Genomic DNA, 15,120 nt, shown 5'->3' with positions numbered 1-15,120 from the left:
TCTGTTCCTCTGCGACCCGACTCCTACCCATGTATTTGTGTCCCACCAGCACTTACCGTTACAAGTTAACAGTTTGAGTGTGAGAAAATTACATTTATTTAATTTATTAATTTATTGCAAAGAAATTAAATGTAATGTAATGAACCAAAAAAAGCTATATGTGGTTTACTGTATATGTGTGCAAGTTACAGTAGTATTTCATTTGTGTTTTATGGGAGTGAATGAATGCAAAGTATATGGTGTGAAAGAAACCGGGAAGCAAAGAAAAAGGATATTGTGGGAAATCATGCCACAGTGCAACTGTTCAATTGGGTTAAAGGGCCACTTCACCCATTTTGCAACCAGATCTTATTTTAATTATGTTTAGGACACAAACACTTTCCTGGGGGTGTTATGTGTGTAATGTGTTTTCACATTTTGTCATGGCGCAATCTTCATGACGAAAATCAATCAATCAAAACAAAAGAACATTTTAGATTTAAGTGACTCTTGAATGTAGAAATGAGTAGAGGAATATATAGGCCTACTGATAGATAGATAGATGCTTCTCTGTCGCCGTATTGTAATTAAGGCATTTTAACCAGTTATTAAGGCTCTATATGAGCACCGTGTGTGCAACACAACACAACGGCTACAGCTACAGCTCTTGAACATAGCCTAATAAGCCTATCTCCCTTTAATGCCCAGAGTCTCCTCCCCACCGTTTCATCGCCCCCGTTCTGTCAACACCCACCAACACTGACCCTGTGGCGCTGTGTAATCGCGCTCTCATTGTTTGTTTGATATCTGCGTATAGGCCTACTCGTGTGAACTGATTAGTGATTAAACAAACGGTCTGCTTTGTCCACTGGACAGCGGTCCCTTTCTGCTCGAATTTCTGCTTTTACCAACAACATGGACGCCGGGTTCTACCACCACTACCGCGGTCCTTTAATCCTGTGCTTGGCCATGGCCGTGGTTGTAGGTTCGGTGCGGGGCTTGGGTGAGGACCTCGACCGGCCTCTCATCGGGCCACTGGGGTCCCCCATTCGGCTGGCAGAGACGGACCCGGGACTGAAGAAGGCCCTCACGTTCGCCGAGGAGCGTTACAACCTGGGCTCAAATACAATGCACGTCCGCAGAGTCAGTAGGGTAATTTCTGCAAGCAAACAGGTATGATTATTGTTTTATTTTATGCTGTTTAATAACCATGTTAATTCGTCATGTTTCTGTGTGGAATCGGTAATTTACTGAAAATATCCGTTATTAACTGTTATTAAATAGGCTAGGCCTACTGCTAACCTACATGCCATTACTGTGCATGTTTTTGTAAACAACTATACGTCAGTGCACTAGCAGTGTTGTTGCATTCATGATTCAATGCATGAACTGCGTGACATCTGTGTAGACTAAACTGGGATCCCATATCACATGACTTGACGTTGTAGGGCTAGCAGCACTTTAAACCGTTATTATAGCCTAGTAAGCCTACTGTGTGTGTGTGTGTGTGTGTAGTGTGCACAGACGGTAACGTGAACATGTTTCTCTAACAGCATTCCATGATTACTTTATTCCTCCTGGTTTGTCTACATGATTTTAATTGATTCATTGAATACTGTAACAGTTTGCAAAGGACAGACTTATGGTACAGTTCCACCCAAAATAATGCTAAAAGGATATAAAGAAAGCACAATGGCTTTTTCTATTGGGGTCCTGTGTATTCAATTCATCAAAACATTTAAAGACAGACGATAATATACTGTATAGCCGCTATACAATATAATGCAAAAACATCATATAAACGAGTAGTAGGTGTGGTCTCGTGGATATAGTCCATATTTGCAACATTATATGTCAAAGGGAATCTGCATATAATCATCATGGTTGGTGACATGTCTCCAACATGTCTCTGAAAGCAATCACCTCAGAGGCTGAGGTGTGAGAGAAAGTTTTTCTCTCAAATGTTTTGATTGTATTGCTACTCTACTCTGCATGGGGTAGTGTTTGAGGCTCTGTGAGGTGTGAGAGAAATTTAGCATTATATTGTCTTAAGGAACCTTAATTCCGAGATGTTCCTGAAGATACCAAATGTTTCTTTTCACTCTATGCAAAAGTACTGTATATAGTGTCTTGTAAATGCAATGTTAAGCTAGTCTTTAGGTTCACAAAACGAAAACAGTTTAACAATTTTGTTTAATTGTGTGGGTTTTGCGATTGCAGCTGGTGAAGGGAATCCGCTATTCCATTACAGTGGAGTTGAGCAACACACAGTGCAAGAAATCTACTGTGCTCAGAACATGTGATTTCTATCCTGAGCCACACCAACTGAAGGTAGGTAGTGTGTGTGTGTGTGTGTGTGTGTGTGTGTGTGTGTGTGTGTGTGTGTGTGTGTGTGTGTGTGTGTGTCTGGTGTCATCAATATGTCCGTACAACATGAACAAACGTGTCTGTGGCATTTTTTTTATTTTGGTTTTAATGTGTACGCTATCCTAAAAAATATTAGTTTGAATGATTCTGGTGACTGGTAAAGTGTCGGGATGACATGCTCATTCATATGTCGTGTTGGTACCCGCACATGATTGCATTGGGTGAGGATGCAAGACAAGACAGACGGCTAGAAGTATCACACCACCTATGCATAGTCTAAACTAAAGACTTTCTGATCACCATTAACCCCAACAAATGAGTGGGGCAGAATTTATTAACACAGGATTGACCCGTTTATTTAGCTACTACTATTTTTCAACCACAACTAATGAGACAAGACATCAGTTGAATGCTTTTAGGAACAGACAGCATGACACAAAATACATTGTATACAACACATTATCTTGAGAGAGTGAGAGTGAAGAAAGGGCACTTGGATAGACCCTTTCTGACAAACCACAAACTATCATTTGACTACAATTTACAATTTACAATTCAGGCATTTAGCAGACGCTCTTAATCCAGAGCGATTTACGTTAAGCAAGAACAAAAAGCATGGGAATACATCACAAAAAAGCATTCATCGTGAAACATGCGTAAGCTAAGAAAGTAACAGTGGAATATCTATATTATGAGACTATACATATAAACTATATATCTATACTACTATGCTATACATATGTTACGTACTATGGCGTGCTATGACTATATACAATGCAATTATAGTGCTGTCTACATAACATGCTATAAGTCTATCAAATGCTATCTAAGTCTACCGAAATGCTATCTAAGGGGGTAGGATAAGTGCTATGGGCCGTGATGTCTGAAAAGGTGGGTTTTCAGACTACGGCGGAAGATTGGGAGTGATGCTGCAGTTCTGACTGCAATGGAAAGTGCATTCCACAGTTTTGGAGCCAGAAGGGAGAAGAGTTTGGGACGTGTGGAGCGTTGTCCCGGCGTTTTTAGTGAGGGTACTTCCAGCTTCCCTGCGTTGGCTGATCTGAGTGAGCGGGAGGGTTTGTAGGGTTCAATCATACTTGCAAGATTTGGGGGAGCCATACCTTTGGTTGCTTTGAATGCCAGCATCAGAGTTTTGTATTCTGTGCGGCAGCGACCGGGAGCCAGTGGAGGGAGCGGAGCAGGGGGACTAGAACTTTCCAGCAGAGAACTGAGAAAAATAAATAAGGAACTGAAATCTCAGACATGTATTTGTGTACCATACATGGGACTGGATAGAGCTCTTGCATCGTTATTCTAAGTTTTTGTCTCATCAGCTTGCTGGCAAACCACACGCCATTTGACTAGACATGTCCCAGCAGACTATAACTGAGAAAAATATGTAAACTATAAGGAACATTTGCCTAGCCTGATTGTCAGACTCTGAGCCTTCAGTGCGCTCAGTGGAGTGGGTGGGGTCTATGGGCTGGAAACCAGGCTAACATTTGCCACATAAAGTCCAATCATCGGTATGTTAATCATAAATTATATATTTTTAATTATCTTTAATATACGCACACTGGCATATACACTATGGCACATTATGAGTCCATTTGTTTACATTTAGGGCTAGTAATTTGTGTTACTGGTGAAATGATTGACCAGTTAAACAACTGGTCAATATATGTCTGTAACAAAAGTATAAAATATTGATCAAAATGTCCATCACAAGCTGGTACGGTGATGACCCCCCCCCCCCCTCCTGTGTGTGCGTGTGTGCGTGCGAGAGTCAGTTGGTTTCGCAACATCAATCTTGCGTGAGAAGAGGTTAACATTTCATAACCTTGCTTTGTTCTGCTTTAGTCTTTATAGTCATAGTCAGATGACTTATTATTATAGTGACCTAATAGTAAACACGCAAATACACATAACAAGTTGACTTTGTTCGGTCCTTTGTGTGACTTTGTATATGTCATCCTCAGAAGTACACATTGGCGCTGACAGATTGTTTTACCTGTAGAACTGAAGAAACTTAACCACACCTATTTTCTTTAGAACACTGGTTCTCAAAGTGATATGCTGTGTTTTAATATAAAATATCCCATGTCCTGTGTGTGGCTGCTAGACGGAGGTGTGTGTGTTCGAGATTTGGGACATCCCCTGGCAGGGCACTTCAAAGCTGCTCAAACAGAAGTGTCAGCCTGCAGGTCAGTCGACGTCTGGTCAGTTACTCTCAACGTGTTGGCCATTGAACTGCATATTATAGAAGATTGATTTTCTGTTACATCCATTTTAATTTTGTTTTGCTTCCCTTGCTTTGTTTTAGTGTTGCTGTGCAGCACTTTGTGACCTTGTCTAGAAAGGTGCTATATAAATAAACTAATAAAGTCATTATTATTCTGTATCTGTGCTCCTTCTCTCAGTTAAACAACAGCCAGAGGAGACCAACAGTATTGATAATCTGCCACTGTCTACGAGCCAACCACTGGAGGTGACACATATTGACAACAATATCATCATACTGATAACCTCTGCCTTGGTCTGATGTTGATGTTTACTTAGACAAGGTTAATGTGTTATATCCTACTCTTATACTACCATGCTAAGTGCGTGCGTGCATGTGCGTTTGCATGTGTGTTAATGCTTGTGTTTTGTCCTTAGTCTGTGGAGCTGCTGAGTCAGTTCAAAGAGTTCGTGGCCAAATACAATAAAGACTACAGCAGCCAGGAGGGTGAGTGTGTTGTCCACAAATACTCTGACAAAACATAATAGAACAGTACAATGCCACGATGTGTGTGGCTGCGCTGTGCGCCATAATCCCTACATTTCCACATATTTCCAGAACTGAACAAAGAAAGCATTGTTTTTTGTTTTTTTTCTCCTCTGCAAATGAATCTGCAAATTTGATCTATGAAGGGCAATTACAACACATACTGTAGAGAGAGAAAACATTGGTTCATATCAGCCTAAACTTTCCTCGTCTCAAAATGAGGAATAATCAGAAAAATCTATATCGAATTACCTCTAAATCAAATGCTGTAAGAATACCAAACGAGTCGCCCATTTACCAACTCGCCCCGGGCGTACAGTCACTTTTCAATAAATAGCAGGAAATTATATATAATAGCATAACATACTATGATAAAATAAGGAGGGGGTGGGATTTTTATTTTTTTATTTTTTAAAGATATTTTTGGGGGCTTTTTTGCCTTTATTGATAGATTCACAGTGAGTTGACAGAAAACAGGGAGACACGCAGCAAAGTTTACCATCCTAGGTGCCTGGAACGGTAGGCTGGCCCAGGCGAAGGGCTGGGATTTCTAGTGTCATTAAGCATTAGCACAGGGAAACGTGGCCAAAAAACTAAACAAAAAACATATTCAAGCAAATATTCATCCTTTTTTCATTGCATAATGAAAATGTTTTCTGACCTATGACCCTGCAGAGGTAGACCGTCGTCTGCATATCTTCCACCAAAATCTGAAGACGGCTGAGAAGATCCAGTCTCTGGACCAAGGTTCTGCCGAGTATGGGGTCACCAAGTTCAGTGATCTCACTGGTATGTACCCTATGTTAATATGTGTATGTGTTTGCATTGTAAGAACGCTATTATTATATCGTTGCTGTTCGGGTGGAAACCTTGCGAGTCTAAACTAAAACTGACATTTTTTCGGCAAGTAGTGGGAAAAAAACCCTGTGTTCCAATGGATCCATATTAATTATTATTATTAAGCTCTTTCCATTGGATCAATATTTATAAAACCCACAAACAGACTTAACCACTTATCTATTTGGCGCACAAGTGAATTATTTCTTTCTTGTACCATCTACAACAGTGGTTTTCTACCAGTGGTCCCTAAGGTGGTCCCCAGCTAAATGATGGAGAGTTGGTAACCAAATGGACCGTTAGAGATCTTTTTTTTTTTTTTTTTTTTTAAGATATTTTTTTGCGGCTTACGCCTTTATTGATTTTTTAAGGGATAGAAAGTAGGCTGACAGGAAACGGGAGAGAGATGGGGGGGATGACATGCGGTAAAGGCCGTGTCGGGTCCGGGAGTCGAACCCGCGGCACACCGCGACTGGATCACCAGTCCGGTGCCCAGACCGTTACGCTACGGCCTGGGCCTCGTTAGAGATCTTTAACTCTTGAGAGCGTAAAATGAAACCAAATGGTCCCTTACGGGTCCATTTGGTTTCATATTACACTTTCAAGAGTAATTGTTAAACATCTGCATTACTTAATTAACTAGTCTGCACAATTAGAGAAAGAATAGATGCATTTTGATCTATTCAAAGTGCATAGATCAAACATAGAGCCATGTTTTAAGTAGCGTTTTTTTTTAAAGGGCGTGGTCATTTTTGGGGTATTTCGCCCCGGATAGATAATTTCTCACAGTTCCTAAGTTGTCGCATGGGTCATATTAACCAAGAACAGTTGAGATATTTGATGCAGAATAGGTTGATGCAGTAAGTTGTCCGTCTCTGTTCCCTGGAGTGTGCAGTCCCTTCCTTGGAAGGTTTTTCTCTTTTTTGATATATACCGGTGTATATATATATATATATATATATAATTTCTTGTTCGTTTTTTCGTGCATGCATTGCAAACGTCTCACTTTCGCTTATTCTCTCTGTCATGTGACAGAGGAGGAGTTCCGTTCTACCTACCTGAATCCCCTCTTGAGCCAACGGACTCTGCATCGGTCGATGAAACCGGCCGCTCCTGCCCGTGCTCCTGCCCCTGATAGCTGGGACTGGAGGGACCATGGAGCCGTCAGCTCTGTTAAAAACCAGGTAGAGACCTCAAAGATGAACTCAGAAAGTCCATAAAATGACATGAATAGTATGAATATTATAGGTATAACGTCTAGCTCTCTTTCTCTCACACTCTCACCTAGAGCTGTCACGATTACACATTTAAGTTGACGATTAATTGTCACACAAATAATTGCGATTAGCATTAAATCGTGTATTTTGTATTGAACATTGGAACATATGAATAAAGAATAAATGTTTGCCCTCTTGATTTCGTAATAAAAAATGCAGGGCAGATATGACAGATAAACAAAGAAACTACTGACAAATTTATTCTTTCTATACTTAAAAAAGATTTGTGGAAATAGTTATTTAATTTATGTGTGTGTGTGTGTGTGTGTGTGTGTGTGTGTGTGTGTGTGTGTGTGTGTGTGTGTGTGTGTGTGTGTGTGTGTGTGTGTGTGTGTGTGTGTGTGTGTGTGTGTGTGTGTGTGTGTCTGTGTGCATTTGCAGGGCATGTGCGGGTCTTGCTGGGCGTTTTCCGTCACAGGCAACATCGAGGGCCAGTGGTTCCTGAAGAATGGCACCTTGCTGTCGCTGTCTGAACAAGGTAATACCAGTGGTGGTGGTACTCAATTGTTTTACTGAAGTAAAAGTATCAATACTGCTGTGTAGAACTACTCTGTTACAAGTAAAAGTCTGGAATTCAAAATGTACTTGAGTACAAATGTATTGGCATTGAAATGTGTTACCAAAAGTAGAAAGTACTCACTATGCAGAATGTCCAATTTCAAGTTTTCAAATGCATAAAAACATTTCGAAAATAGCAGATCTGCAAGCTCACAATGTGTCACATCCATACGCATTCTGAGCTTGTAGATCGGCTATTTTCAAATGGCTGAACTATATGAAGCTGAAGTGTTTAAGGTATGTTTTGTAATCATAATCAAACTAGTAACTAAAGTTTTCAAATAAATGTAGTGGAGTAAAAGTACAATATTTGCCTCTTTGATGTAGTGGAGTAGAAGTAAAAGAAGTACAAATACATCACTTTCCATCACTGGGTAATACAAACACACATACATGGATGTGCATATAGACACAACGTCATGCAAACAGTTTAAGTTCTATTTTATTCCTCATAATATGATGGTTTGACGTTGCGAAATAGCTAATATAAGCTCAAGATGCGGCACCATGTTGTGATCTTGTAGATCTGCTATTTTCACTATTCTTTCACCTTCACCTATAGTCACATGCCCAAAATGTCAGATTGAAAGTGGTTTATAGCACATGTAAACAAAGTTCTTTGTTGGTTGTAGTCTACTGTTTACTTATACAGACAAACTGACTTCATTGATTAGTTTATTACTTTGTCCCTCACAGAGCTGGTTGACTGTGATCTGCTGGACCAGGCATGTGGAGGCGGCCTGCCATCAAATGCTTATGAGGCCATTGAGAAGCTGGGTGAGACAAGAGTGGACCACAGTGATGTAACTAGCCTTGCATATCTGACACACGGTTTTAAAGGATGCATCAAACAAACCATCGCAGTGTCCACGGGACGCACATGCTACTTTAACCTGCTATGTTATGAACAAAATCAGCACTTATAATGCGAGACATTCCAGTATTTATATTATACCCAGAGCCAATGTGAATGAAAGCACCAGTGCAGTCTCCTTCTCTCCAGAGTGGCTGTGTCTTTTTACAGGCAGCAAGGGCGAGCCCCGCCCCCCACTGTGTATTTATAGTTTGTCAAACGGCCGTGTTGTGCATCGCGCAGCGTGAAACTCCGTGGCCCGGGGTAAATTGTTCTTTGGTGAAAACACGTGGGGTGCTGTTTAAAGAACGAGGTGTGTCTTTAACTATTTATTTTTAGGACTCATAAATGACCACCAGTTAGTCCCGGGACTCGCTACATTGGAAACCTAGTTACATCACTGGGTGGATAGGTTTGAGGTGCTCCATGCTGGACAACATCCCAGCAAGCCGGTGACGTTCAGGACTAGGCCAGATCACAGCCCATATTGGGATGATCTTTACGTCAATTCTAGGACGTCTTCACCAGTTGAAATAATTTAGCTTATTCTGTGCCAGATCTGACTAGTTATGATATGACTTAAATTAATCTGGCCTCGATCAGACTCTCTCTATGATTCATCAGGGACGTCCGTCTTAGTGGGGCAGAATGTATGTTGGTTGAAATCAGGTGATATTCTGGGCCAGAGACGTCACTAATTCGTCCAGGTCCTGACTGTGCTTGCTGGGATAAGTCTTCGCCATGCAACAGTGTTGTACTACGACAAAATATTAAATGAAACAATACTTGAATTGTGAGTCACGTCACACGCTTCATTGCGGTTTCATCTTCAACTATGGTGTGTGTACTTGCAGGTGGGTTGGAGACTGAGACAGACTACTCGTACACTGGTCACAAGGAGAACTGTGGCTTCAGCAGTGGGAAGGTGGCCGCATACATCAACAGTTCTGTGGAACTGTCCCAAGATGAGAAAGGTGAGGGGGCACAAGGATGAGACAAAAACGTTAGCGTTTAGCTGGGCAATATATTGTAATGTGAGACTAGAAATTGTCTGCAATTTCGGATATCGTGATATGGCCTAAGTGTCCTGTTCTATAAGTAAGACTTGCTGAGCCATGTGGCCCATAGGCCCGGCGCCCCCATTTTATACTTTTATGAATTTAAAAAAAAATTGCCGATCTACAAGCTCACAACATGGTCGCATCATGACGTGTGAGTAAAACATGTGTCGTGTATTTCCACACAACTAAACTGACCTCGGCAGCCAGCCTGCTAGAGACTAGTTTAACATTGCATTTACGAGACACTATATACAGTACTTTTTGCTTAGACATTTACATAGAGAGTGAAAAGAAACATTTGGTGTCTTCAGGAACATCCCGGAAGGTTTCTTGAGACAATATAATGCTAAATTTCTCTCAATTCAATTCAATTAAATTCAAAGGGCTTTATTGGCATGAGAAAACATACGTTTACATTGCCAAAGCAGAAAGAACAATACAACAATACAGCAATACAATCAAAACATTTGAGAGAAAAACTTTCTCTCACACCTCAGCCTCTGAGGTGATTGCTTTCAGAGACATGTTGGAGACATGTCACCAACCATGATGATTATATGCACAGAAATGTATAGTTGACCCTTTGACATATAATATTGCAAATATGAATATTATGAAATATGGATACCACAAATGTAAAACACTTGAGCACTGAAGGGCTTCATTGCAGGCAGGTTTTATTTCACCCTGACGTTTCGAGCTTGCGTGCTTCATCAGACACGCTTCAGACATACATCGTGATGACACATGTATTTTTGAAAAGTAGAAATGGAATTTGATATTGTCACACAATATTTAAAGGCTAAATATTATTTGGCTAAAGATATTGTGCAAATTATAATATATGGGGTGTAAAGAGTTGATGAACAGGTAGAGAAAGCAAAAACAAAATACGCCAATGGACTGAATTGCAATTGTTTATTTGTTTCAGAAATTGCTGCTTGGCTGGCTGAGAATGGACCGGCCTCTGTGGCCCTGAATGCCTTTGCCATGCAGGTAAAAATAAAATGTGATGCTTTTTTTCCAGTCTTTTCGTGAAGAAATAAAAAAGAAAGTCCAAGAAATTCCATACATTTTGTAAAGGAAGTAATGAGGAAAAAAAGCTGATCTACAAGATCACAACGTAGCATGAAGCGATGCGTTGTGAGCTTGTAGATCTGCTATTTTTTGCTAGTTTGGGTCCCGGGCAAACGTCTAATTTCTCTTTTGGGTCTTGAGCTAAAAGTTTTGGGAACCACTGGTAATAGATGATCAACCTAAGACCATATTTAAATCTACGTTGCCTCCACTTTATCTTGTGTGTGTACTGTATATATACAATATACATCCTCCTTTTTTATTCGCCTTTTAAAACATAATGTATATTTCCCTGACACAGTTCTACAGGAAGGGTGTGTCTCACCCCCTGAAGATCTTCTGCAACCCCTGGATGATTGACCACGCTGTGCTGCTGGTGGGATATGGAGAACGTAAGACAATACAAATCCACTATACACCATCCCAATAAATGTTTTAACATTGTCTGTTTCAGCTGCTTCATAGACCATATTCGCATGGCAGCCATTTTTCTCTTACTTCCGCACCGTGGATGCGGAAATTAGATAGGCCCTTCAGCATCGTCAATTTGCCAATCTTAATATGTAATATGTAACAGTAATGTAATGCTGCATTCATACTAGCAGCAACAAAGAATGCCAACAAAGAACAACAGGAGCCAGTGGCAAGCTGCAAACTAATACCTGACACAGCTGCAAAACAATTTAAGCTGGCTTAAACATTTTTGCAATGTTCCAATGACGCAGAGAAGTGTTATTTTCCACCCCTTCTCTCTCCCCACAGTTCTCTCTCCCTCTCTGTTCTCTGTTCTGTAAATGGAACAAAAACAATTACAATGTGCTTCTTAACCCTACTCTTCCTTTCATGCGGTGTGGTTTGAGCAACACTTGGAACTGCGAATCAGCTGCAATGTAGCTGGCCACGCTTAGTCGTTTTTTCACCACTAGTGTGAACACAGCATAATATTTTAGTTTATTTCTTAAGGACAATTTGACAGGACACACTTGTGGGAATCAGCCTGAGCACCCTGTCACCTCCAACATGGTGATGCCTTTATAAAAGCTTCACATCCACGAGTACTGTTAACAGAGGACACGTTTCCTTGTCCAGGATATGGTTGAGTGTCCCTTTTCCCTATTGGCTAAATAGAGTTGTGGTTCAATGGCAGAGACATTCAAGCTACAATCCGGGATTTACTTTAATGGTGGCGTTATTTTCACAAATCTGTATGGTAAAGTCTGTTAATACAAAATAACTTGCACATCTGCAGTGGTTTTAGATGCTGTCCTTACTCTTCCATTGAGAAATGTAGACACCTAAGGGTTGAAGACAGGCATTTGAAGCAGACAATGCACAGGATTGGACATAGTTGTGCTGCCGTCTTTATAGAGAGTATGCACATGCATGATTTTCCCATCAGGACACGCCCCCCTCATCTAGACTGAGTGGCAAAACATTGAGCAGCATGGAGTGTTGGAGTTTGGAAGCGCTTGTTGGAAATCACTCAACCGTCCTGCGTACCACCTGTTTCTAAATGTCACATAATGCAGGACGCAGCTAAATGTTGTGTTATTGAAAACAAGCACTTCCAAACTCTGACACTTATCAAATGCCGGGCATTTCTTGCCAGAAAGTAGCTCATAACGTTTCTATGGTGGATTTTCATGAAACTAAAACTTTGCAGATAGAAAGAGGATAGTTCAAGCTTTTCGTTCAGCTGCAATGTTGGTGAGTTTAACATTGTTTAATGCAATCAGACAGGACTTTTCTGTTTGGATGTATGGGCTGTCAAGGCCAGAAAGTAGTTTTTTGCCACTCCAGGTACGAGGATGTCACGCGCGCCGCATACCCTCTATTGTAGTTGCTGCACTGTAATTATGATGATTGATTGACTGCCCTTTGAACTTCTGCTTGAAGTTCACTTCTGTCATCAACACGTTGATTGTTGTTGTGTGAGTCTCATTGTAACCGAGTGTGTGCCTGTTTGTCCAGGTAAAGGCACTCCATTCTGGGCCATCAAGAACAGCTGGGGAGAGGACTATGGGGAACAGGTAAGAATGCATTCCAACTACACAGCTGTGACTGACTGCATGTGTTTTCCATTGATTCATCCATATTTAATATCCAAATGTTAATAATTTTGTAGGATTTGTCTTTTACAGAACAATTGTTCTTTAACTCATTAATTCATCTCTCTCTCTCTTTCTCTCTCTCTCTCTCTCTCTCTCTCTCTCTCATATACAGGGTTACTATAACTTATACAGGGGTAACAAGCTGTGTGGAATCAACAAGATGGCATCTTCTGCTGTGATCAACTAGACCACTAAAACACGAACACACACACACGGTCACTTTCTCTCCTTCTCTCGTGTACTCAAACATGTGAACAACATGAGTAGTGAGTCCACCTATTTAACAATATGCTTCATTTAAAGTGCATGAAGACAGGGGTGAGACTTGTACGTCCTCCTACTGATGTAACCTTTCTTTCAAAATAAGTTCTCAGCTTTCTACATACCTCAGTCCCATCTCATGTCACTTTACCATAGTTACATACCAGCTGTGATGTATAGCTAGTTATTTAGCACTGCTGAAGTGTTTTTGTGATTTAATTTGTTCTGAACTAATTCTGTTAATCCTAATAGGGTGAAACAATTGACGATTTGTTTTTTTGACAATTATATCCATGCAATGTTTTTTAGTTACATGTTTAAGGTGTACCTAGTTACTACTGAACCTGTCAAACCTGAACCTGACAAATGAGATGCACTGCTTCTGAACTTGTGTGTTGCCCTGAATGTTGTGTTATGCTGTGCTAAAGCTCTATTGCATTTTTATGAGTTGTTATATTATTATTATATTGGTCTGTTCAACCCCACATGATAGAAAGAAGGAAACGCCAGCACTCAATGAATGTCCTTTGTACATGTTTTATGTTGAGTATTGAGTATCTTTGAGCCTTGCACCTACAATAATTTACCCTTCTAATTTGAGTGTTGCGGGTTGTCTACTTCGGCAGTCTTTGTTTCTCTTAACCCCACATGATGCCAATGTGCGTTGCGTTTGCATATACAGCAGTGGTTCTCAACCTTTTCAGGCTGTGAGTGACCCCCCAACATAATCATATTTGAACTGGGGACCCCCTACCCTGATAAGCATGTGATACCCTAATAAGGAATGTAGGGGTTGCGGCATTCCATTTTCTTTGACTCAGTTCCACAGATAAATATGGTGAAAATAGCCGATCTACAAGCTCACAATGATTTTTGCCTCTTACATTATTTGACAATTTGGCCAATGTTTGACCAGTTTTTATAGTATATTATGCTGATATTATTGGTATTATTTTTTAAATGTAATCTTATCTTTAAAAAAAAAATCTTAAATTGTCACTTCATTGTCATCTAGAGACCCCCCAAAATCATATGGACCCACGGGTTGAGAACCACTGGCATAGAGCAACCAAGTTGTTTGCGGGTTCATATAAAGCTGATTCTAAAATAATGATTTCATGATTATTATTTGTTTGTAATAACTGTTATATAATGCAGGGATGAACTGTACATAACTGGAAATTGAATAAAGTTTGGAAACCTTAGCATTTATCATGTGCTCTGTGTCAAAAAGGTAATGGGGACTTGTTTCCATTGTGGTTCTATGTATATTAAGATATTTCCATTTGGTGAATGGCACAGTTACATAAGTTGGAGCCTTACATTGAAGAACTAATATTGTTGGAATAGCGTCATAGTGCAGTTAGCACCCCATATGAGTAAACTTAATGGTGTCATTATTTAGTGCGTGGTGTTTGTATGGGTACCGGCACATTGAAGTGAGAGGGAATGAGGAGGTAGACAAGGTGGCAAAGGAGTCGACAAAATGTGAAGATATTGAGATGACAGTGAAAGTTAGCAAGATGGAGGGTAAGAACATTATTAAAAGAAAGATGAAGGAGAGATGGCAAAAGAGGTGGGAGGAGGAGAGGAGGGGAAGATGGTTTTATGGAATTCAGAGGAACGTAGGAGAGGTGAGGCAAGCAGGAAGGAGCAGAAGGAAGAGACAGTAATGTCACGTTTAAGATTTGGGCATACAGGTTTAAATGCATCATTGTTTATTATTGGGAAAACAACACAGGGAGGTGTGATCATTGTGGGGAGGAGGAAACAGTTGAGCATGTGATGGTGAACTGTTGGGCATATGAATTAGAAAGAAGACAACTAAGGCAAGTGGCCGGATGGTAACCACAAGGTTGCCACTTCGAACCTGGGCTCCCCCAGAGTTAGTGTCAAAGTGTGAGCAAGACACTGAGCTCCTATGCCACCAAAATGTGGAACGCCCTACCAACGGTCATTGAGACATGCAAAT

General features: G+C 40.6%; 1 protein-coding gene across 2 annotated transcripts; it reads left to right on the top strand.

The window, feature by feature from the left end:
• The first annotated feature begins 722 nt into the window (after positions 1–722).
• ctsf (cathepsin F) lies at positions 723–14,353 on the top strand. Of its 2 annotated transcripts, none has more exons than XM_083785519.1 (14): positions 723–1,152; positions 2,200–2,310; positions 4,469–4,550; positions 4,767–4,834; positions 5,005–5,074; positions 5,789–5,902; positions 6,986–7,134; positions 7,609–7,705; positions 8,482–8,562; positions 9,493–9,612; positions 10,631–10,695; positions 11,078–11,168; positions 12,748–12,806; positions 13,000–14,353. In XM_083785519.1, the coding sequence occupies exons 1-14, from the start codon at positions 895–897 to the stop codon at positions 13,072–13,074; spliced, it is 1,440 nt and encodes a 479-aa protein (XP_083641645.1). In that variant the 5' UTR covers positions 723–894; the 3' UTR covers positions 13,075–14,353. The 2 variants fall into 2 exon arrangements, with proteins under 2 accessions (XP_083641645.1, XP_083641644.1); XM_083785518.1 differs by having other exon boundaries at positions 4,469–4,565.
• The last annotated feature ends 767 nt before the right edge of the window (positions 14,354–15,120 follow it).

This window comes from Protomyctophum parallelum (assembly GCF_964188405.1).
Source record: "Protomyctophum parallelum genome assembly, chromosome: 16".
NCBI classification, from domain to species: domain Eukaryota; kingdom Metazoa; phylum Chordata; class Actinopteri; order Myctophiformes; family Myctophidae; genus Protomyctophum; species Protomyctophum parallelum.
Note: the sequence above shows the minus strand (reverse complement) of the source record. Positions and strands in the feature narration are given on the sequence as shown.